Source organism: Arvicola amphibius, chromosome 5, assembly GCF_903992535.2.
Source record: "Arvicola amphibius chromosome 5, mArvAmp1.2, whole genome shotgun sequence".
Lineage (NCBI taxonomy): Eukaryota > Metazoa > Chordata > Mammalia > Rodentia > Cricetidae > Arvicola > Arvicola amphibius.
In genome coordinates, this window is record NC_052051.1 from 22,224,311 (window position 1) to 22,249,382 (window position 25,072).

General features: G+C 41.4%; 1 protein-coding gene across 23 annotated transcripts in view; it reads left to right on the forward strand.

Moving 5' to 3' along the window:
- Cpne1 (copine 1) overlaps positions 1-25,072 on the forward strand; it is a 40,570-nt gene that overhangs the window by 8,434 nt on the left and 7,064 nt on the right. For 9 of the 23 annotated variants that reach the window (XM_038331751.2, XM_038331746.2, XM_038331747.2 and 6 more), the window contains one exon: positions 5,592-9,097. The exons of 6 other annotated variants lie outside the window; for them this stretch is intronic. In XM_038331751.2, coding sequence (XP_038187679.1) covers positions 5,614-8,607 — 2,994 coding nt within the window. In that variant the 5' untranslated portion in view covers positions 5,592-5,613 and the 3' untranslated portion in view covers positions 8,608-9,097. Of the gene's footprint in view, positions 1-5,591; positions 9,098-20,614; positions 22,230-25,072 lie in introns of those variants that run through there. 8 more of the 23 variants (XM_038331764.1, XM_038331759.1, XM_038331767.1 and 5 more) reach the window with 6 other exon arrangements.

Genomic DNA, 25,072 nt, shown 5'->3' on the forward strand with positions numbered 1-25,072 from the left:
TCTTGGGACCATCTCAAGTTCTCATCTTATTCTTTAATTGCAAACTGAAGTATCTGTTTCTCAGGTTTTGAATACCCAACTTCTGTATGATGTTTTCCCCATAGAAAGTGATGGAACATTTTATTTTGAAATTAAACAGAGTCCCATCACAATTTGCACTTAAATGTTTCATACTCAGTAAGAAATGTGAACTTGACTCAATTATTTGGAAGTGATCTGATAAACTTTCATATTGCCTACTAAATAGATAATCGAGAAAGTCTATTAGTGATATTTATTTCTTTTTTAGTTGTGTGTGTGCGCTTGCGTGTGCTGGTGCTCGCAGTGACACATAAGTGGAAGTCATAGGACAGCTTGCCAGAGTCAGTTGTCTCTTTCTACCATGTAGATCCCAGGGATCAAACTCAGGTTTTTACTCCCCGAGCCATATTACCAGCCCTCTTGTTAACTCTTGAGGTCCATACCTGAAAAGCTTTACTCACCCACCCGTTTTCAATGCTTTGTGATGGTCTTACAGAATATTTTCTCTCTGCTAGTCTATCATTCTTGATTAAATTCGAAGATTGCTTTTTATCTTTGTATAATTGTGTGAGAACTAGGGGAATAAGTCAGTTGGGGAAGTATTTGCTTAGCAAGCACAACTTGCTTAAATTCCCAGTATCACATAAACTGGGTATTAGGTAGCACATCCCAGCAATGAGGAGATGAAGGTAGGGGGATCCAGAAGTTCAGGGTCATCTGTTTATACAGCCAGTGTAAGAGACCCTATCTCAAAAAAGGAAGTCATACTTGCGTAGTCAAAGAGATGAGAGACCAGACAAACCAGTAAGCACGTTAAGGCAGAATTTGTCATCATTTCCTTGTGTCCTAAGATGCAAAGGTCAGTGACTCTTGACTGTCTACAAATAGAATGTGATTCTAAATATCTCATTTGATTATGTTTATTTGAGTTTTGAAATTTCTTCAGATATAGTAAACAGCGAGGTGGATTTTTTTGGTTTTGGTTGTTCAGAAAGTTTTAAAATAGGACATATAACCAGGAATGATGGTATACCTTTTGATCCCAGCACCTAGGAGGTAGAGGCAGAGGCAGGTGGATCTCTGTGAGATGGAGGACAGCCTGGTCTCCTTAAGGAGTTCCAGGTTTTCTGAGGCTACCTAGTAAGACCATATCTCAAAGTAAACAGAGAATATAAGAAGTGAGTGTGTGTGTGTAGAAACAAATAGGAGAAAAAACTATCTAAACCAAAGAATATATTTCTATTTTGTATAGTAATTATAATATTGTGATTCAATTAGATTTTATTACATTAAATTAGGGTTTGTACATTGAAGAATTACTTCCATTGGTTTGCATAAGCCTTAGAACTTATAGCAGGCAACCTTGTCCTTTCTAATGTTCTTACATGAGAAGTAATTAAACTAGATTTCATACAATTAAAATTTGCCTGAGGTCCCAGAACCAGTTTAGTAGGATTATATTTAAAACATGATTGATCACATTAGTTTGAAATTATCATTTTTCTAATCCCCAAATTTTGATTCCCATCCTTTTACTAAAGTAGAAAACATTAAAGCTTAAATGCAACCAGGCAGTAGTGGTGCATGCCTTTAATCCCAACATTCTAGAGGCAGAGGCAGGCAGATCTCTATGAGTTTGAGGCCAGCCTGTCTACAGAGTGAGTTCCAGGAGAGCTCCCAAAGCTACACAGAGAAACCCTGTCTTGAAAAACAAAACAAAACTAAAAAAACCAAAATATTGAAATGCTAATGCTACCAGGAGCCACAATGGCAACAGGAACAATCAGTCAATAAATGTTGAATGGAAAGAGGGACTGCTTTTGGTCCTAGGCCCCACTGCTAGCTTACACCTGAAATAGTCACACAGAAACTGTATTCATTTAAACGCTGCCTGGCCCATTAGTTTTAGCCTCTTATTGGCTAACTCTCACATCTTGATTCAACCCATATCTAGTAATCTATAACACCATGAGGTCGTCGCTTACTGGGAAAGATTCTAACCAGTGTCAGTCTCAGGCAGGAGCTTCATGGAGTCTCATTGTCTGTCCTTCATCCCAGCATTCACTTCTGTCTACTTGCCTACCTAGTGCTGCCCTATCAAAAGGCCAAGGCAGTTTCTTTATTCAGCCAATGAAAGCAACACATAGAAGAACCTCCTACACCAAATAAATATTTGAAAATCTTGAAACCAGATTCAAACTTGGGTGAAACTTTTAAAAATTATTTAAATAAAAATTTTTAAAAAGATTTAAATTACGTATGTCTTTGGCTTTGTACACATGAGTGCAGGTACTTGTGCAAGCCAGATGAATGAGAGCTCCTGGGGCTGAAGTTAAAAAGCAGCTATTCCTCCTTGGAACTGAACTCTGGTTCCTTAGAAGAGCAGTTTGAGCTGCTCAGCTATCTTTCTACCCCTATTTTAAATTTTTATTTTTATTTCCTATGTATGAATGGTTGCCTACGTATATGTATAAGCATCTGGAAAGGCCAGAAGAAGGAGATGAAACCCCTGAACTATGTGTTTGTGAGCTACTATACTACATAGATGCTGGGAATTAAACTTGGGTCCTTTGTAGGAACAAGTGATCTTAACCACTGAACCATCTCTCCAGTACCCTTATTATTATTTTGAAGCAGTTTCATGTAGCTCAGGCTGACCTTAAATTGGCTGTTTAGCCAAGTAGTCAAGTATGACTTTAAACCGATCCTCTTGTGACCAACTCCCATGCTATGATTGCAGGTATATGCCTCCATACTCAGTACCCGGTTAATGAGGTGATGGGACTGAACCAAAATCCTCATGGATGCCAAGCAAGCACTCTACCAACTAAGCTACATTTCCAGCCCATATTGTTACTACACTATTTTTTTTTTAATTTTTTATTTATTTATTTATTTATTTATTTATTTATTTATTTATTTTGGCTACAGTATCTCACTATTTAGCTCTGACTGTCCTGGAACTCACTGTAGACCAAGCTGGCCTCAGACTTAACAGATATCTGCTTGCCTCTGACTCCTGGATGCTAGGATTAAAAGTGTAGGACACCATAGCCAAATTTGTCTGCCTCTGCCTTCCAAGTGCTGCCCTATTACTATTAGTAAAGAATTATTTTATGTATATGAATATTTTGTTATGTATATATGTATACCGCATGTTCTGGTGCTCATGGAGGACAGAAGCAAGCATCAGATCTCCTGGAACTGAGTTAGATGTGGTTGTGAGGGTGCTGGGCCTCATTTTCTCTGCAAGAGCAGTGAGCACTCTTAACTGCTGATCCATTTCTCCAGCTGAACCTCATTATTATTATTTTAACAATTATTTACTTGTGCATGTGTGTCTAAGTTGATTCTCTCCCTTAATTCATCTCCTGGGGATGGAACTCAAGTCGTCAGTATTGGCAGCAAGCTGAGCCATCTCACTGAGCCCCTTTCCTATCCTCCTTTTATTTATTTTTTTGAGTCAGGTTTTGCTAGGAGATCAGTGAGTAACAAGAGATTCAATAGGAGTTGTTAAGTTGGGTCAGAGGCCCTAGTCGTGAATTGTACATTAATATGTAATCTATGATATTGCTTTGGGATTCAAGATCCTCTTGCCTCAACCTCTCAAGTACTGAGATAATTGCATTCACCACCATACTGAGCTTTTGGGAAATTGGGGATGGATCCCAGAACTTTATGAGTGCTAGGCAAACATTCTACCAACTGATTTTTTTTTTTTTTTTTTTTTTTTTTTTGTTTCTCTGAAACTGAATCTCACTATGAAGCCCCTCACTGGCCTGAAACTCTTATGTAGAGCAGAATGGCTTCAATCTCACAGAAATCTACTTCCCAAATGCTGGGATTAAAGGCAGATCCATCTGTCTGGTCCTAGGTGTTTGTTCGTTTGTTTTTTGGTTTTTCGAGACAGGGTTTCTCTGTGGCTTTAAAGCCTGTCCTGGAACTAGCTCTTGTAGACCAGGCTGGCCTCGAACTCACGGAGATCCGCCTGCCTCTGCCTCCCGAGTGCTGGGATTAAAGGCGTGCGCCACCACCGCCCGGCTTGTTCGTTTGTTTTTTAAAGATTTAAAGTTTTTTTTTGGTTTTTCGAGGCAGGGTTTCTTGGTAGCTATGGAGCCAGTCCTGGAACTCACTCTGTAGAATCAAATTAGCTTCAAACTCACAGAGGTCCTCCTGCTTCTGCCTTCTGAGTACTAGGATTAAAGGCATGTGCCACCACTGCCTGGCTTAAAATTGTTCAATGCAAAATTTGGTAGAATCACTGAACCTGAGATTTGGTTAAGTAGCCATGGTGAATACTGGTGTGATAGGTTCCACTTTATGGTAATAAATATAGGTTAACTCAGATTTTGGCTATTATATTTAGTATTTCTTTGGATTCTTAATATGTATTAACTTTGCTTATAGTAAATCCAGATAGTGTTTGTGCATGCATGCACACATGTATGTGTGTGTACACATGCACATATATAAGCCTGTATGTACAGGTAATTGCTGAAAGATAATGTTAGGTTTGTGCATGCATGCACACATGTATGTGTGTGTACACGTGCACATATATAAGCCTGTATGTACAGGTAATTGCTGAAAGATAATGTTAGGTACTCCATTGTTCCTTGCCTTATTCTTTTACTATACCTGGAACTAGACTGACAGTTGGGGATTCTAGGCAGTTTCAAATGTATACAGCCATACTTTGTGGATGCCGGGCTAGAACTCATCATGTTCTTAGAATTGTACGTACAGAAAGTGCTCTCTTACCCATTGAATAATCTCTGCAACCCCAGATAGTTCTTTGTTTTAATAAATATAAAACAAATTCAGGGGGCTGGAGAGATGGCTCAGTGGTTAAGAACACTGGCTGTTCTTCCAAAGGTCCTGAGTTCAATTCCCAGCAACCACATAGTGGCTCACAACCATCTGTAATGAGATCTGGCACCCTGCTCTGGAGGTACTGTTAGGTACATGGAGGCAGAATGTTGTATACATAATAAATAAATCTTAAAAAAAAACAAATTCAGTGTTTTACTACGAAATATGGAATCTGTTATCATTTGTGATTTCTGGTGTTAAGGATTGAACTCAAGGCCTTGTGAATGCTTTTCACATTTGAGATACGAACCTATTTTATTGTTAGGTGTTTGTAATCCAGGAACATTCCAGTTTTCTGTTTCTTTTGGGTTTGGAGATTGAGCCTTAAAGTTCTGATAACTATGAAATTGTAATGTTTTAAAGGAAGAGGCTAAATCAGTTTTAAGTATTAATTTTTGATGCATCCTTTGTATGATTTCCCCTCATAGATTTTTATGCATTTCTTCTAAATCTCACTGAAAGTTTAGTGCTCTGAATAATGTTTATGGTGACTTTATAGTTTTTTTGAATCTTTTGAGTCTTGGACTTGAGCCTCTTTATTGCAATTGTTCAAGATCTTTCAATGATTTAAATTAGAGACATTGTGATAGCTTGAGGGAATGTTTGTGGGATAATATGGTAGCTGGTCATTCTTGCAACTAAAAACTTTGTATAATAAAAAGGAGTCTGACATGGCCGTTGCCTTTTCTCATCTGCAGGTGTGTGTGGTTTCAGCGCAGCATGGCTGTGGTCATCCGCTTGCAAGGTCTCCCAATTGTGGCGGGGACCATGGACATTCGCCACTTCTTCTCTGGATTGACCATCCCTGATGGGGGCGTGCATATTGTAGGGGGTGAACTGGGTGAGGCTTTCATCGTTTTTGCCACTGATGAAGATGCAAGGCTTGGTATGATGCGCACAGGTGGTACAATTAAAGGGTCAAAAGTAACACTGTTATTGAGTAGTAAAACAGAAATGCAGAATATGATTGAACTGAGTCGTAGGCGTTTTGAAACTGCCAACTTAGATATACCACCAGCAAATGCTAGTAGATCAGGACCACCACCTAGCTCAGGGATGAGCAGCAGGGTAAACTTGCCAGCAACAGCACCCAACTTTAATAATCCTTCGCCAAGTGTAGTTACTGCTACCACTTCTGTTCATGAGAGCAGCAAAAACATACAGACATTTTCCACAGCCAGCATAGGAACTGCTCCTCCAAGTATGGGGACTTCGTTTGGGAGTCCAACATTCAGCTCGACCATTCCGAGTACAGCTTCTCCAATGAACACGGTCCCACCACCACCAATTCCTCCAATCCCAGCGATGCCATCTTTGCCACCGCTGCCATCCATTCCCCCAATACCAGTTCCTCCTCCAGTACCAACATTGCCTCCTGTGCCTCCTGTGCCTCCCATTCCCCCAGTCCCTTCTGTGCCACCTATTAACCCATTGCCACCCATGTCAGGCATGCCACCCTTGAATCCACCACCTGTGGCACCTCTACCTACTGGAATGAATGGCTCTGGAGCACCTATGAGTCTGAACAATAATCTGAACCCTGTGTTTCTGGGTCCATTAAATCCTGTTAACCCTATCCAGATGAACTCTCAAAGCAGCGTGAAGTCACTTCCCATCAACCCCGATGATCTGTATGTGAGTGTGCATGGAATGCCCTTTTCTGCGATGGAAAATGATGTCAGAGAGTTTTTCCACGGGCTTCGAGTTGATGCAGTACATTTGTTAAAAGATCACGTAGGTCGAAATAATGGGAATGGATTGGTTAAGTTTCTCTCACCTCAAGATACATTTGAAGCTTTGAAACGGAACAGAATGCTGATGATACAACGCTATGTGGAAGTCAGTCCTGCCACAGAGAGACAGTGGGTAGCTGCTGGAGGTCATATCACTTTTAAACAAAGTATGGGGTCTTCTGGACAAGCCCATCCCCCTCCACAGACACTTCCAAGGTCAAAATCGCCCAGTGGGCAGAAAAGGTCACGGTCAAGATCACCACATGAGGCTGGCTTTTGTGTTTACTTAAAAGGGCTACCATTTGAAGCAGAAAACAAACATGTCATTGATTTTTTTAAGAAGTTGGATATTGTGGAAGATAGTATTTATATAGCTTATGGACCCAATGGGAAAGCGACTGGTGAAGGCTTTGTTGAATTCAGGAATGATGCTGACTATAAGGCTGCACTGTGCCGTCATAAACAATACATGGGCAATCGCTTTATCCAAGTTCATCCAATTACTAAGAAAGGTATGCTAGAAAAGATAGATATGATTCGAAAACGACTTCAAAACTTCAGCTATGACCAGAGGGAAATAGTGTTAAATCCGGAGGGGGATGTCAATTCTGCCAAAGTCTGTGCCCATATAACAAACATTCCATTCAGCATTACCAAGATGGACGTTCTTCAGTTCCTAGAAGGAATCCCAGTGGATGAGAATGCTGTACATGTTCTTGTTGATAACAATGGGCAAGGTCTAGGGCAAGCACTGGTTCAGTTTAAAACAGAAGATGATGCTCGTAAATCTGAACACTTACACCGTAAAAAGCTGAATGGGAGAGAAGCTTTTGTTCATATAGTTACCCTAGAAGATATGCGAGAGATTGAGAAAAATCCCCCAGCCCAAGGAAAAAAGGGCTTAAAGATTCCTGTTCCAGGTAATCCTGCAGTTCCAGTGATGCCTAGTACAGGGATGCCTGCTGCTGGAATTCCCACTGCTGGAATACCCGGTGCTGGGATACCTGGTGCCGGAATGCCAGGTGCTGGAATGCCAGGTGCTGGAATGCCTAATGCGGGTATGCCCACTGCTGGAATGCCTGGTGCTGGGATGCCCAGCGCTGGAATACCTGGTGCCGGAATACCTGGTGCCGGAATACCCGGTCCCGCAATGCCCGGTCCAGCAATGCCCGGTCCAGCAATACCCGGTCCCGCAATGCCTGGTCCTGCAATGCCTGGTCCCGCAATACCCGGTCCCGCAATACCTGGTGCCGCAATACCTGGTCCTGCTATGCCCGGTGCTGGCATTCCCACTGCAGGAGGAGAAGAGCATGTCTTCTTGACTGTAGGATCGAAGGAGGCCAATAATGGGCCGCCATTTAACTTCCCTGGTAATTTTGGTGGGCCAAATGCCTTTGGACCACCACTTCCCCCTCCAGGATTAGGAGGTGCTTTTGGTGATGTTAGGCCTGTTATGCCTTCAGTTGGAAACAGTGGTTTGCCTGGCCTAGGACTGGAAGTTCCAGGTTTTGGAGGTGCACCAAATAATTTAAGTGGGCCGTCAGGATTTGGGGGGATCCCTCAGAATTTTGGAAATGGCCCTGGTAGTTTAAGTGCTCCTCCAGGTTTTGGAAGTGGACCCCCTGGTCTTGGAAACGTTCCTGGGCATTTGAGTGGGCCTCCAGCGTTTGGGCCTGGGCCTGGGCCTGGCCCAATACATATTGGGGGTCCCCCTGGCTTTGCAGCTAGCTCTGGAAAACCAGGACCTACAATAATTAAGGTGCAGAACATGCCCTTTACTGTTTCTATTGATGAAATTTTAGATTTCTTTTATGGTTATCAGGTAATCCCAGGTTCAGTATGTTTAAAATACAATGAAAAAGGTATGCCTACAGGTGAAGCCATGGTGGCCTTTGAATCGCGGGATGAAGCCACTGCTGCGGTCATTGACTTGAATGATAGGCCTATAGGTTCGAGAAAGGTAAAGCTTGTTTTAGGGTAGCCGTTAACATCAGTTCTTTAGGGTATATCTTGATGTTGCTGTGATTAATGCATCCAGATTGTTTTCCTAGTATTTCCAGGTTAGAACCTGTGGATTGTTTCTATTGCAGATAGATTGGTTTCTATAACACAGAGCATTGGTTGGCTGTTTACAGCCCACAGAATAAACATTGCAGTTTGTTACAGTAAAGCTATCTGGAGGGAACACCAAAAATAATTTGGGCATACCAGTAGAAACCATTTCTAAAACTTGTTGATCATATAAAGCTTATCAAGGAATCTAGATTGGCTTCTTTTATACCACATGGAATGAAGAAGATAGAAACAAGAGTAGAGCTCATGGAGGGTGCTCTTGCCAGTTGCTGACAACTAGAAGTTGGCTACTTTTGCAATTTGATTTAAAGTTGGGCATACTTGCTTTGTTATAGGGTCAAAGCTTTGTCTACAACCTACATTTTCTTTTAAAATTGAATAAAGTCTCTGTATCTGGATTCATTGTATGTACCTTTATTGCTTCTTGAGGGTTCTTGCTGTATAGATAGTCCTGCTTCAGATGTTGCCGCTATTTGCCTAATTGACTCACTTGTAATGAGTACAACGACTTCGTTGGTTTTTAATTAATTTCGAATATAAAAACTCCACACTTGGTTTGTGCTATATAACCCTGAACTTTGATTTCTAATGTCACACTTATGATTGTGTGGAATGACTTTTACCATAAAAATAAACTATGGAGTCCTCTACTGGCCTTTTTTGGTTTGACCGCTAAGTTTTATTAGTTTAGTAAGTTTAAAATTGTTTATATTGTTTGGATGGTAAGGGAAACCAGAAACTACTTTAGTAATCAGTGTTTAGGTGTTTGATTTGAAGTCCTTATTGTGATGGACTAATTTAGCAAATTGCTTTTGTCCCAATATTAGGTGACATTTGGAACAAAGGGGTCCATAAGAAAGAGCAGCCTATCTTGGAATTTAAAACTGAAGTTGAAGTTGGTAGTTTGTTAGCATTAGTGTTGTAGAATGTAAGATCCCTAAGGTGGACCGTAGGTTGGTGTGTGCTTAATTCTGTCAGCTTGGAGGCTTTTGGTGTAGTTGTTCGATCATGAGCCTGTTCACAAATATTCTTTATGCAGAGCACAGCTTTCAGAGGAGAGAACTGAGATGACTCCTTGCGTTTTCATTTTCTTTCCTTTTGGCAATCAGGGCACCAAAGTAGGGGATCACATAGACGTTGGTTGTCTAAATGTCCTTTTCATAAAAGTATTTGGTTCATCACATCTTATTCATTGACACTTAAGGCTCTCTAGGGGTTTTTCTTTATTTAAAATGCTTGAAAACTTATATTAACATAACATACAGAATTGAAGTTTAATGAATAATCATGGAAAATAAATTTAATCTTTCACAGACCTTGCTTTGGTTTGAAACACATCAACATTATTTACAAGTCTGCATTTGCTTTTAAAAAGAGACATTTCTTGTATATACATATATGTATATGTACACACACATATACATATATATCACACACATAAACCTATATGTCTGTCTATATGTAGTGCCTTTGTGGTGTTCTAGGGTAGTGGAACACTGAAATACAGTTTCGTCGTTAACGCTCAAGTTAAGAGTGGCAACAGTCCCTTGTGTGATTAAAGTGTGGAAAACCTATTCACTGCTATAGTCTTGGAGGGTGATAGTATGGAGTTTTTGTTTAGGGAATGGATTATGCAGACTTTGAAAAGAAGTGGCTGCATTGTGAATCACTTAGTAACTCACAGATACAATTTGACAGATAGATAACTGCCTCAAAAAGCAATATGTTTATATGTGATGTTTTTTGTTAAGTAATCATTTCTCATTCCAAAGACAGAATGTGAACACTTCAGAACTACTTGGGGCATCATCTTATTTCAACTCTGGTTATTTTCTCCATTGGAAAGCTGACTATCTTTTAGAAAAATTGGTTGTTGGAAGGTGACAATCTTTTATTCTTTCTCACAATTTATTTTGGTTGTATATTCCTACACATTTATTAAATATTTCATACACTCAATTGCACCTATTGTTATTTCTACATCTTAGATAAATGCTAAAAAGAAACTTGGATCTCACTGTTCATTAAATAAATTAAGAAAATAGTATTGGTATAGAAATTAGAAAACTGTGTTCTGCATTCGCTTGGGTCACAACAGTGCTTGTTGTGAAATGTAATTAAATGCTTTGCCCTCTGGAACTTCAATTTTTGTATCTTATGAGATTATTAACAGACCTAACTGATAAGTATATTGTTTTATCTTGTTCTGGGCATTGAAGTTTCAGTTTTTGTTTTAATAACCATGAAAATGTGTTTTATGAAACTTATTTATACCTCTCAACAGACAGATTTTCTCCAGAACTAGGTTTGGTATAGACTTGAATTTACATAATCTTTTCGTTTGTATGGCATGAAGGCTTTGTAAAGCTCTGCTCAAAGAGTGTTTGTAAACACTACCCAGGTATTCTCAATTTCACGTGTAAATTCTATTGTCTGTTTTCGGTGACTTTGATATTAATGGACGAGAATCTTTTTCATTAGGTTTGTTTTTTTCCTGAGTTCTATTGGTGTTTGTTTTTTTTTTCTTTTAAAGGATTAGCAAAATCTACAAATGTATTTTATAAATAAGCAAATTTGTAAATCTTCTTGAACTTCAGTGACAGATTTAGTTCATAAGCATAATTTGGAGGTGTTTTTTGTGATTATACTAGTTTGGATGTACAATTATTAGTGGCTGTTTTGGGTTTTGTTTTAATCCAACAGTTCCTGCATTAGGAAATATCAAACTTACTGATAGTAATACTCGGTATAGTTAAGGTCAGGTCAGTCTTGACCTGTTTGATGATAGGAGTTTGTGTATATATGGAAGTAAGCAAGCTCACCCATTTGGGGTGAAAATGGTCACCTTGCACAAAAATAAGGAAACACAAAAGCTTACTCAATCTCCATTTTGATGGATCTGTGATTGTACAAGTTTGTGAAAATAAAATACACTCAGTTTAAAAGCACTGGAAAAATGAGTTAAGAATGTGTAAAAAGACTCCTAGTCCATTTTGGGAAGAGATTCTGGTGGTGATCACTTTGAGTACTTTTCCCATTCACAATTGCCATGTGTAAATTTTTTCCTTCAGCTGTTTTATTGGCAGTTCTGTAGTCCAATTTAGAAACCAGTGCAGCCGAGAGGCTGTCATTGTGACACACCATGCCAGCACCTACTACTGTGGCATCGTTTAGCAGTTTTTCACTTATAAAGAAGAAGTCTTGGATACTGTTCAATAAACTTGTCACAAAATAAAGGCTGATGCTTTTAATGCTTTAACTGCACAAAGTACGTCTTTGAGCTGTAATACCGCTTTTTGGATTTTTGTGTTTAACAAATGACATATTTGTGCCTTTGGAAATGTGGATTTGGTTATTTTAGAGGTAAAAATTGTTGTGTGTTCTTGTCTAATGCTGAAGTATGGGAAGAAGAGGATGCCTTGGGATGGCAGGGAGGAAACTTGGTTCTAGGTCAAATCTGTGGTATCAGAATTTCATTTTATTGTGTGTGCTTTGCTAGCTAATGGCTTCGTTATGTGGATTTGGAAAACTTGAGGACCAGATACTCCTCACCAGGAGTCTCCAAGGGGTCTATGAACTCTCATTTTTAAATAATGGTTGCAATGGAAAAGTAAAAGAAATTCTCGGAGTAGATTCTTAATTTCACCTACTTAAAGCTTTGCTTTTGTATTTCTTTGTGGTGGGTTTAAAGCGGGGAAGAAAAGGGAGCCAAATCACTTGCTGCTTCGTGACATCGCTGTTCTGAGTTTCGTCCCTTTCATATTTGTTCAACTTACAGGAATTAGTAATGGAAGTTGTCATAGACGGCTGGTTTATTTTTTTAAAGGATGGGTTAGAGTTGCAAAAGCTAGTGGGCTGTTCCCTGCAACCAAAGTTCTTGGATAATACTTGTAATTTTTATCTTTATTACATAAGACTTTAGCTTGTATTTGAATTTTCTGTTGTTTAAGAAAGTCTGAGCAGACAGCCTACCACTGAGCTACAGTGTCCCACTTTAGATGAGCTTAGACTAATACATAATCCCAGGTAGCAACTGACTATTACAGAGCTAGGGTATCATTATACTGCGTAGGCTAACTTAGATGGGTTAAAGCACTCTTCGACCTCAGCTTTTGGAGTAACTGGACAACAGACATAGGCCACCTTGTCTGAGTCTTAAAAACTGATCAATGTTGAGTAAGCATTTGAAAGATGAAAGGGATCAGCCACCCCTACATACACAGTGTAGCTTTACCATCTGAAAGGGGTGGGCTCAGGAGAGGTCACTTCTGTAATTGTTTTCTGTTCTCTAACATTTTACACAAAAAAGCAAATCAGTTATGTGTATGTATGCCCAGCACTACTCTTCCCAAAATAGATTTTAGAAGACATGATAGGATCTAAATTTAGATCCTTTTTGGGATGGGGGCAAAGTTTCTCTGACTGTCCTGGAACTCTGTTTTATAGACCAGACTGGCCTCAAACTTAGAGATTACCCCCTGCCTCTGCCTCCCGAGTACTGGCATTAAAGTGTGTGCTACCACTCCTGGCTAAAGATTTTATTTTTTTTCATATAAATTCTGAAAGCTCATGAAGGCTTACTGTAAGATAGTTTGAAGAGTACTGTAATAGTACCTTTGCAGTAGGCACAGTTCAGTGAAGATCCTTATGTTCAGCAACATAAGTAAGTTCATCTATTAAATGGTAATTCTTAGTGTGTTCTTCTGGACTTATTTGTGGTGTTTTGAGCTACGTTGTATGTCTGAAAGTCTCAAAAGCATTAAGTATGGCTTTTCTGGATCAGCATAAGTCACAAACAATCGAGACAACATACTATTAAATATCAGCTTTGCTACTGAAGAGTCCAGGAGAAATGATCCTGATGTATGCAGTCCAGCCCCAGGTACAGGACAACACTTCAAAAACACTGAGGCTGTGTATTAGGGGAGAGAATCTCATTAACCAAGTTCTTTGATTTCTCTTGAGCTCCGGGACCTCTCTCCAAAGAAAGTCAGGACATAAAATTTAGCAGATGAGTTGTAGAGAAGTGGTGAATGGCAAGGCTGATATTGCTCCCCAGCTCCCTGTCAGACATCTACACTCTGGCCTAGGGAACAGTTAATTTTTGAGTCTCTTTCTCCTAAACTGAAAGGAGGAAGAACAAGTAGAGGCCTAGCAGCAGCCTAGCTCACCCACTGGCTGCCGTGATATTTCGGTCTTTCCCGGCACCTCCGGGTTTTCTTTTCCTACTCACATAGTAGATCATCTGGAGACCAGGTGAGGAGTCTCAGTAGAATGTAGTTTCCTGACAAGTAGAGAGTATTTACTTTGAACTTTTGATTGCTAAGGATGGTTATATGTGACCAAACAGTAACCACGTTGTGCTGCTACATACTAGCTGTTAAGTGGTTCACACTTAAGAAAGGCTAGTTGTTATACATGCTTCTAATCCCAGCACTCTGGATCAGCCTGGTTTACATAGTGACTTCAAACCAGGTAGGGCTACATAGTGCGACCTCATTTCAAGGGAGAAAAGAAAAAAAAATGGAGTCTTCTACATAACAAATTATTTGGCTACTGATTGCCTAAGGTCTTGCTCCTTTCTGAATTAGACCTCTCTCCCTTTTGCCACAATGATAGGTTGCAAATGGGGCCAGGTGGCTGACACAGCATCTGTTACTCCCTTCAGCCTTATGATCTATGGGACCGTCAATGCCTCTTGGCTATAAATTTGCTCAGGTGGCTATTTGCTACAGTAGATTCCTCTTTGTTCCTTTGATGGTGGAACTCAATTTCATATACTTAGATTTTCATGTAGCAATAGCTTGACCATATGTCATCCTAACACATTTTTGGGCCGTTGTGTGCTGAATGCAACAGGTCTTAATGGTGGGAAGACAAACAGAAAAATGCCTGTTTCTTAAGAGATTAGATTCTTAAATGCATACATATAAGTGCTTAGTCATACTTGGAACTGAATGTACCATAGGAACTGTGTAAAGGCTTTCCTGGCCAGTTCATAAAGATGGTCAGACAGTTAACACATGTGAAAATAATTTGTGGTTATACTATAGCTTCCACATTGGAAATTTTAGTTTTCCAGACAGGCGTTTTAGAGAAGAATCCTTAAGAACCTCCATATATTCCACCCAAGTGAATTGCTCCAGTGAGGAGTATGGAAACATGCTCTTCTTTGGTTTGCTGTGCTGCTCAACTTGTATGCACACTGGTGAGGCAGTGGTTTTTGGCAGTGCCCTTGTGATGCTCAGAGATGGTCTTGTATTACCTCACAACACCCCATGTATAACAGGCATTGAATATGTTATGTTGTAGCAGGGTAGGTTAGAGACAGAAATGACTACCGTTGAAGGTAGCTGCTGCAAGTCTCCTTTCTGAAGTGAATTTTACCACATGTTTGTTTGCCTTAGTGTTTACGTTTGCTGTTTCAAATTCACCCTTTGAGATCCTGTGAATGTGGGGTCCAGCAAATCCCCTGTTCCTGTTCCAGTAAAAAGGAGATTGTGGTGGATGCCCTTTGCCCCTATGTATAAGGCTAGTTAATAAAAGGCCATGGAGAAGAGGCCTTGGAGACACAATAGGAAGATTTTAGTAGTTACCTTGATCTAAGATTGGACTGAATTACAGGATGTGAATAGTGATATAGAACGGGACAGAGGAATCCCCTTTGGTACCATCAGTTCTTGTGATCCATGGCAAATGTGTCCTTTGGCCTCTGTTTATAAAAGGGGATTTAGATTACCTTGTCCAGTTATATAAGCGTCTATGAGTCTGTGAACCCAGCTACTCCATTTCTTTTGAAATCTGTTTCAGTTTGGCCCTAAAGAGAAGATAAAAGCATGGAACTAAAGTGATTTTGATTTAGCCTCTTTGTGACTCTTCCCTTTTCTGTGTGGTGGAAGCGCTATGTTGTCATTTAAGTTGTGAGTGCTCCATGAGCAAACAAGGAGCAGAAGTGCTACACCAAGACTCAGAGGCACACTTACTTATTTGTGAGCACTAAAGGAGAAAATACATGGTAGGCATCTCACCAAATGGGGGACCCTTATTGGTCACTAAGCCCCTAGAGGTACTGTCACGACTCCCATTTATTTATTATTGTTTTTTTAAAAATATTTATTATGTATACCGTATTCTCAGTATTCTATCTGCATGTATGCCTGCAAACCAGAAGAGGGCATCAGATCTCATTACAGATGGTTGTGAGCCACCATGTGGTTGCTGGGAATTGAACTCAGGACCTTTGGAAGAAGCCAGTGCTCTTAACCACTGAGCCATCTCTCCAGCCCCCTATTGTTTGTTTTTTGAGACAAGGTTTCTCTGTAGCTTTGGAGCTTAATCCTGGAACTAGCTCTTGCAGACCAGGCTGGCCTTGAACTCACAGAGATCCTGCCTCTGCCTCCCAAGTGTTGGGATTAAAGGCGCGGGCCACCACTCCCATTTTATAGATAGGGAAATCTAAGCAAAAAAAAAAAAAAAGGAGACTTAACTTGCCTGAGGCCCTACTGCTAGTTCTGTTTGGATAGAGGTTTTTCAATTTACTTTGTAGGCCGAGCTGGCTATAAAATAATCTTCCTCAGTGTTGGGATTACAGGTATGAACTTTGAACCTGTCTAACTATGAGTGGAATTTTCATGGATGCTCGATTACTTCATAGACAGCAAGTGTTGCCTATTTCTCCCGGATCTGTGGGAGGGGGACTGAAGTTGCTAGCAGTATGATGTGCCCCCAATCGGAAGGAGCCTCCCTTAATGCTCCATGATTTTAGTTCCCTAACTCCAAGTAAGCATGGAGAAACAAAAGCGCTACCTGCTAGCTGGTCCTCAGGTACTGACCAGGCAGGTTTTTTGAAGTGAGCAGATGAAGTTTGGTATAGGATGTGTTCAGAGTCTCTGGGTGAAGAGGAACTCAATGATAAGGTAGTTGAGTTCCTCCATAGCCAGTTCTCTCAGCTAGGCCTTATTTTTCTGTGAATGGTCTGGCACAGGTGAGATGTTGTTTGACTTTGGGGTAGTCATCACTGGTTTTTGAGTTGGATGAGTTTCTTTCAGACTTTTTTGGTCATCCCAGTACAAGGTGGGAAACTGCTGAATTTCCCCACTTAGGTTTTCTGTGTGGCACATAGGTTTCTTAGAAATACATGCTTCAAAAGGAATCTCACTTTAGAATTTTAATTTGTGAACAGTTTTACTAGTCCTAAGTCACATACAACTCAAGAATGCCACTTTATAGTAAGGATGAGGCACACCATTAATAACAGCACACGAGAGACTGAGGCAAGAGGGATCTAGAATAATAGGGCAGCCTGCTCTACAGACTGTCTTAAAAAGAAATTATTTGGTTCAGTTTGTGACCTATGAGAAATGTCTTTGGAGCTGCTGATTTAAATTTGGAGAATCCTGAAATAAGAGTTGCAGGGGTAAGGAAACAGCTGTCTTCTCCATATCCCTTGAGGATGTGAGAAGGGAAGAAAAGTGGTGGTGGGTATAGTCATGTTTGGTTGGTTCACGGGGATGGGCTATTCAGCGGGTGGTGGTGCTTCCTTTGGGAGCCTCTGGAGGATTTCCTGATTGGCCTCCAAAACTCGATCCAGCATCTGTGAGCTGCTCCATCTTGCCAAGGTAGGCAACAGAGGTGTGAGCTTGACTGAGTTGTCTGAAGGAAAATGCTGCTGCCGCTCACACTGACCTGCTTGTAGCCGCTGCCACCTGTACCATGACCTTGGAAGGAAGATAGGGATTGCAGGGTTGCCTGGTTAAGCTCTTGGGTTTGAAGAGGCTCATGTAACTCTTGAGCTTAAAGGACTCAGAAGTGAGTTTTAGCCGTCTGGTGCTTAGTTGCAGTAGAACCCAGGAGGAAAAAGTCTGTTCTTGGGTTTATGAAAAGCAGCTGGAGCCTGCTAATACAAGGAAAAGAACGTCATTAAAAAATGAAGGGCACATGATTTTTGTATTTGTGAAGAGACTCCCTATTTAGAGTGGTATGCAGAGAACTTGTCTCCCAAGGAAAAAACAGTTGAGTCTTAAGCATTTAGTCTTTCCTTAAACCTACCAGGCCCACCTGCTCACATAATCCTAGTCCACTACAGAGATGCCAGCTACACTCAAGTGTTTTGAGTTTCCGTTGTCTATAGGTTTGTGATGCTTAGCCAAGATATACTAGCAGAATTTGTGGCCTATAATTAAGCATTTGGGAGGTAGAGGTAGATAGATATGGGCCAACTTTGGCTTTCTTGTAAGTTAGAGGCCATTGTGGGGTATATCAGACCCTGCTGCATAAAGTTTTACAGTAGGCAAGGAGGTGGAGAGCCATCGGAAGAATGCAGTTGCCCATTGTAGGTTAGATACAGTTCCTCCAAAGAAGTTGAAGTGTTGCTGTTGGGGAGCTTGGAAAGATGGTGGTGGCTATCATGCTGATAATTCCAGCACAGGTCGTAAGTACTGTATATTAGGAAACTAGCACACATAGAACTAGTTCCCAACCCCCTTACAGCTGAGGAACCTAAGGTTTGATCATTTTGCCCAAACTATATAGGTAGGACACAATCTGGTACAATAGCGTCTGATGGGTAGGAAGAGGTGAGAACTATTCACTGTTGGGAGGTCCATACTTTTGTCTCTATCAGATTGGTAGTGAATATAAAAATGTCCTTTTCTCCCCCAGGAGAGAAGGGAGTTTTACTCTAATCCAGAAAGTTCTAGGCTAGGCACGAAAGCTCACACCTTTAATCCCAATCCTTGGGAAGCAAAGGCAGGAGGCTCTGCAAGTGTGAGGTTACAGGCTAGTCGGGGCCACACAATGAGATCCTGTCTCAAAAAACTAAGTTGTGAGGAGGACTTAGGAGTCCAAATATTTGTGTTCTAATCCTCCCTTAACCACAAGGCCACAGCCAAATCCTGCCTCTTCTCTGCCTGGGGTCACAATGTGGGTTAGATGGTCATGATGCTGCAAATATAAAAGTGAGATAGAGGTTTCATTTGTGTTGAGACACATTCTCTTTATGTGAGCCCAGGGTGGACTCAGACCTTCAATCCTCCTGCCTCTTCTGAACTTCAGTCATGCACTGCTTGGAGAATGCTGCCTTAAGTGAAGACATAGAACTGTACAGGGCTTAGAAAGCTCTGAGGCCTGCAGTGGGAGTAGAAAATATCAAAGAGTAAAAAGGAATGAGACCCCCTAGTGACCATGAACAAGGCAGAGAAAGATGGTGGGAGCTCTACCTTCTAGGTGTTCCCATCTGTAGCTCTGTACTAGTCCACTGGAAAGAGGAGAGCTGTCAGGGATCAGAAAACTCACCTCTCCTTCGATGGCTTTAGCATCAGACAGGTGAATTTAATTTCTGAAGGCCCTTGGCTTATCCTATAATTGAGCAGATCTAGGAAGCATAAGCCAAACCTCTTAAATAATAAACTCTCTTATTTTCCCGTACCAATTTACCTCACTGCAGTGTTTAAGGGGGTTGAAACGAAAGTCTGTGGTTGAAAATGTCACTATATGAAACGAGTCTGGGTAAAGTATGTAGCTGTTGACGGGCATGGTGGCAAGGCTGTAATCTCAGCACGCTGAAGCCAAAAGCAGGAAGATAGTGAATTTGAGGTCAACCTAACCCATCTGAAAAGATGCTCTCTCAAAACAAGTTCTGTGTAGTTGTTTAGGAATAATAAACCATGGTCAAATGCACCAGGAATTTTAACCACAGATTCCCAAACAGACTTAGAAGACTTGAAAAATTAATAACCCCATCAGTTACAGATAATTTAAAGGAAATTTGGCTCAAAAAGTATACTAGCTATCTGTTGGTTTGTGGTTTTCTCCTGTAATCCCAGTGCTTGAGATGAAGAATTGATAGTTGAGGCCAGGAAGGGCCACATAAATCATGTTGGATGGAGGCTGGCGAAGCAGCTTAGAGGAAGAGTGCTTGTGTTGTGTGTACAAGGCTCTGAGTTTTTGTTTCCCTATTCCTGAGACAGCCTCATGACCCAAGGTGACTGTAAACTAGTTTTCTGTCCTCTGCTCCCACATGATGGGATGGTAGACATGATTCTCAGTGAAAACTGCAAATTCTTTTTTTTAAATTCATTTATTTTATATACAACATTCCTTCAGAAGAGGGCACCAGATCTCATTACAGATGGCTGTGAGCTACCATGTGGTTGCTGGGAATTGAACTCAGGACCTTTGGAAGAGCAGTCAGTGCTCTTAACCTCTGAGCTATTTCTCCAGCCCAAAACTGCAAATTCTTAAGTTTTTTTTTCTTTTTTCTTTTTTTTTTTTAAAATATTTATTTATTATGTATACAATAGTCTGTCTGTGTGCATGCCTGCAGCCCAGAAGAGGGCACCAGTCCCCATTACAGATGGTTGTGAGCCACCATGTGGTTGCTGGGAATTGAACTCAGGACCTTTGGAAGAGCAGGCAGTGCTCTTAACCTCTGAGCCATCTCTCCAGCCCAAGTTTTTTTTTCTTTTTCTTTTTTTCTACACAGCAATATTCCAATAAGAAAGAAAAGGGCATGTCTGTGAGAAGAAAAAAATAAAAATAGACAATCTTGGTTGCACAGGAAGCCCTGATGTTGAGACTGGAAGCAAGGCCAACTTAGTAACGTCACAGAGTTAAGCCCTATATGCTCCTTTGCACACAGTGGGCCCACGGTAACAAGGCTGGAATTAAGTGCAGACCCTTTGTGACCCAAGTGACCCTCTTCCTGGAGTTGCATGGTTTTTCTCAGTCAGTGCCCACTTCTCCCCAGGGAGGAAGAAGGACAGCAAAGATTAGGTTTTGCCTCTTCTTTTTTCTTTTTCATTTATTTTCCAAGATAGGGTTTCTCTGTGTAGCTTTCACTGTCCTGGAACTCACTTTGTAAACCAGGCTGGTCTTAAAGTCACATAATCCTTCTGCCTCTGCCAACACTCAGCAGTGCTGTTATTAAAGATGTGTGCCATGACCTTCGGCAGTTTTTGCCTATTTTAAAATTAATGAATAAAATCAATATATTTTATCCTCCAGATTTATCCAGATTTCAGTTATTAATAATTTGTTTTGTGCTGATTGATTTTTTTATAAACATAACTATCCATCATATTGATGCTAGCAGTGTTTCAAGTTTTAGGTTATAATAAGTAGAGCTGCTCTGAGCATTTTTAATCAAGCTTTGGACACAATGCTTTAATTTCTTCTGGGTTAGAACCTGCCAGTGGAATTGCACTTGGACAGGTATATATTTGACTTTCTGACAAACTTACCAGGCTGTTTCCCAGGGTGGCACATTTAATACTTTCACCATTTCCAAGAATCTTACATCCTTTGCCAACATTTAGCCTCGTTGGTCTTATATTTAGCCACTGATGGGTTTGTAACTATCCCATTGTAGGTTTTTTTTTGTCTTTTGTTTGGTTTTGGTTTTTTTGAGACATGGTTTCTCTGTGCAGCTCTGGCTGTCTTAGAACTAGCTCTGTAGACCAGGTTGGCCTTGAACTCACAGAGATCTGCCTGCCTCTGCTTCTGCCTCCCAAGTGCTGGGATAAAGGCTTGTGCCATCACTGCCTGGCCCCATTGTTTTATTTTGCATTTCTATAGTCATTTACAGTGTGGATCATTTCATAAGCTTATTTCTTATTTATGTTTTATAAAACATCTTCAGAACTTTTGCCTGTTTATTTAAATTGGTTTTCATTAAGGTAGAATTTTAGGAGCTGTGTATTGAAATTTTGTCTTATGGTTTGGTTTTTGTTTTAGTTTATTTTTAGTGTTGGGGGTTGAAACCAGAGATGTGTGTACAGTAGGCAAAACTCTGAGCTCATCACTAGGCAGCATCTTAGCCCTCCATGCTAAAATTTCACAATTCAGTTATTAAAAGCAGGAAGGGGAAGGTTTATTGCTATATATTAATTCAAATGAAAGGGGCCTGAAGTTAGGAGTTCCCATTGGTTCATCAGATAGCCAAGCAGCAGCTTTATGCATTGAGTACTAGTTCGGGGCAAATAGAGATGCTTTGTGATAGTTTGGAGGTGCCCACAATTGAATGGAAGGGGAGCGAAAGACAGTTCTCCTGCTGTTGTTTCAGCAATAATGCAGTTAGTGAATATTCACTGAGTGTCTAGTACCAGTAGGTGCCAGAGATACAAACAAAGTAGGCAGGGTTCCTGCTCTTACACAGTTTGCTGTCCAGGATAGAAACATGGCACAAAGGCCCTGAGATGGAGAATAGAATTGACACTGTGGATGTGGATTAGGAAGGGCAGCCCTGTAGGAACACGCTTGGGTGGCTAGATGCCTATTTACACATGGATTAAATCCCTGTGGGTCAGGGACCAAACTCAGGTATGTTGGCAAGCACCTTCACCCACTATGCATCTTGCCAGCCATGAATGTTGGTGGTTTGTGCATGTGTTTGCAGTGCCTGTGGAGGCCAGAAGAGGGCGCTGGAGTCTTTGAAGCAGGAGTCACAGGTGTCTGTGTGAACTGCCTGTGTGAACAGCGTAGGTCCTGGGAACTGAACTCTGGCCCTCTGGAAACACAAAGGGCTCTTAACCGGTGAGCCATCTCTCTTGTTCTTAAACTTAGGGTTTTTATATTAAATGATTTTATGTTGAATGTATTGGGAAGCTATCTCAGAGAAATGCCACTGTCTGGTTTTCATTTGGCTAATAAACACAAGTGGCTGTGTGGTTGCAGAAAGGCTGATAAGGAAACCACTACACTTAGCCAAAGATGATGACATTCTATGGGGCTAGAATTCCTAAGGGCAGTCACGTCAGACCAGAGCTGTGCATGAGAAGATGTTCATTAGGATATTGGTTCTCACGTTCTGTCTGTCCTAAAGGTGGGAGCTAAGGGAAGTGGCTAAGAAAGGCCTTAGAATTTGAGCTAGAGAGTGTAGGGTTAACTCTCCTGCACTACTACTCAACCCTATAGCAATTCTCCCTCAGGAGTAGAACAAAATAGTTGCTAGAGAATTTGGTGTTGAATCTAACGGCCATTGGCAGTTATACTGGGTTTGTTGTTGTTGACTGCAGAAATTGGCTAAGTGAGGCAGAACCAAAGAGGAGACACCTGTGAGGGTAAGAAATGTGATGGCTTGAAGTTCCTGAGCTGAAATAAAAGTATTGGGCTTAGAATTAGCGATACTCAAGGTTTGTTGGGGTTGGGTGTAAAGCTAATAAGCGCCTTCAAATGTTTAACATCAAGAACTATACAGAAGTGTATAGGTTATAATAACCCAGGCATGGTGACGCATGTCTATAATCCAAGCACTTACAAGGGAAAATAGGAGGATCTAGAATTTAAGGTCATTCTCACCTGCAAGTCCATTGGAGGCCAGCCTGGATTACATGAGACCGTGTCTCAAAATATAGAAGGGGGAGGGGAGAGTGTGCATACTGCTGTTTGCCTGTGTATATTACTATGTGTGAGTATTCCGATCTATTGAATATGCACTTCCCTGAGGAACATATGTTTCAAAGTGGGTTATACTCTTGCTGGCTTGATAATCTAGTGCTTTTTGTTGATGCAGACAGATGGTTCTTTTTGGTTGAGCCGCCATTCAGCATTCCTGTGTGTTTGGTAGTGAACCCGGCCTACCTGTACGGTTCAGCGTTCCTGTGTGTTTGGTAGTGAGCCTGGCACCACCTGGCTGATGTGCCTTTGTATTACCTTGAGTTTTGGGGTCTCTGTGGTGTTAACACAACAGTGAAATGAGTAACGAACACTGCTTCCGAGAACCTGAGGCGGCAGACAAGGAATTCAGATTACTGTGTGGTACAAAGCTGTGGTCTGTTGAACCCCTAAGGGAAAACTGGAAGTCTGCAGCCTCTTGCAGTAGCAACCTTAGAACGCTGGACCTGCCGATGAGAGTAGTTGCGGCTACCAACTGCTTCCAGACCTTAATCTCACAGCCAGATGGAATGTGGAGCCTGGGGAAGCAGGAGGCCTACCGGGTGGGAATGAGAGCACACACACTTGGCTTAGTTCACTACAGACTTTTGGATGGAGAGTAGTGGGATTTTCATCATTCATTTGAGCTCAAGTGCTGTGGGTGACTAAAAATAACCAATGTGGATATTCTGGGTGGGAGACTAAAGCTGGAGATGTAGCTCAGCAGCAGATGATTGCCTGGCATGCACAGGGCCCAGTCAGTTCCAATACCATAAAACAATGAACTGAAGACTTGGGGACCAACGTGAGATGATGCAGGTTGGGAGGAGGGGTGTGGAGGCTGGAGACATCCGAGGAAGTACTGCTAGGTAGGAAGCTGTGCTGCTGAAGCAAGTCCTGTGGGGAATTGTGTACAGCTGATATAGACGGTGCGTGTTGCCTGTGGATCATCATGGGCTATAGGAGGGACCACACTGTAGTCGCTCTGGCGATCCATGCAAGGTGGTGATGGAGGAGTAGATGGACTGGAGAGGTTTGGGCTGCTTGGATTTGGAGACAAGAGGCCAGTCAGTCTGAGACTTGGTTCTGGAAATGGCCTTTTGGGTTTCGTGCAACAAGCATATCTAGGTGCTTAGGATAGAGCAGTACACAAACAGATAAATTCTCCTTCGCACAGTTTACATTTGAGCGCTAGAGACTGACCATATAACTAAAATATGTCTAGTAAGTTGGGTACTAGTGTGACATTAGTGATGGAGCCTGTGATGTGTCCGTGGCGGGAAGGCTGGAATTTAGAGTGGGAAGACTCCCTACGTCACAGATGTGATGGCAAGTAGGAACCCCACAGAAGAGGGAACAGTCATGTGGCTGATAAAAACAGTATCCGGTGGGCCTGAGGAAGACAAAGGCCAGAACGAGCAAGCAGCATTGACAGCTCAGGTTAGATCATCCATCAGACCAGTGTGCAGCAAGTTCTACAAATGGTGGTTTAGAGTGTGACGTCAGGGAGGATTTTGTTGTTGACATTTTTATTTTAAATTACTGTATATGTGTCTATGGATTAAATGTATGGGCCAGAGGCTGGAGTTGTGGGCAGGTGTGAGCCACCCAGCATGGGTGCTGGGAATTGAACTCAGGTCCTCTACAAGAGCAAAGTATTCTCTTAACTGCTGAGGCACTTCTCAAGCTCTTTTGTTTGCTTTTGAATCAGGATCTCATGTAACCCAGGATGGCTTCCTACTCACTGTGTAGCTCAGGCTGACCTGGAACTCTTGTTCCTTCTGTTTGGTCTCCCGGAGATAGAATTACAGTGTGAGTCACAACTTTGCATTTTTTGTCTGTTTGAGTTTTGAGACAGGGCTTCACTTTGTAGCCATGGGTAGCCTGGAACTCTATGCTTTCTAAGGTGGCCCTTGGACTTAGAGAAGTCCTGCTTCTGCTCCCTGGGTGCTGTGATGACAGGCTGTGCCGCTATTCCTTCCATGACTGTTTTGTCTGGGTAA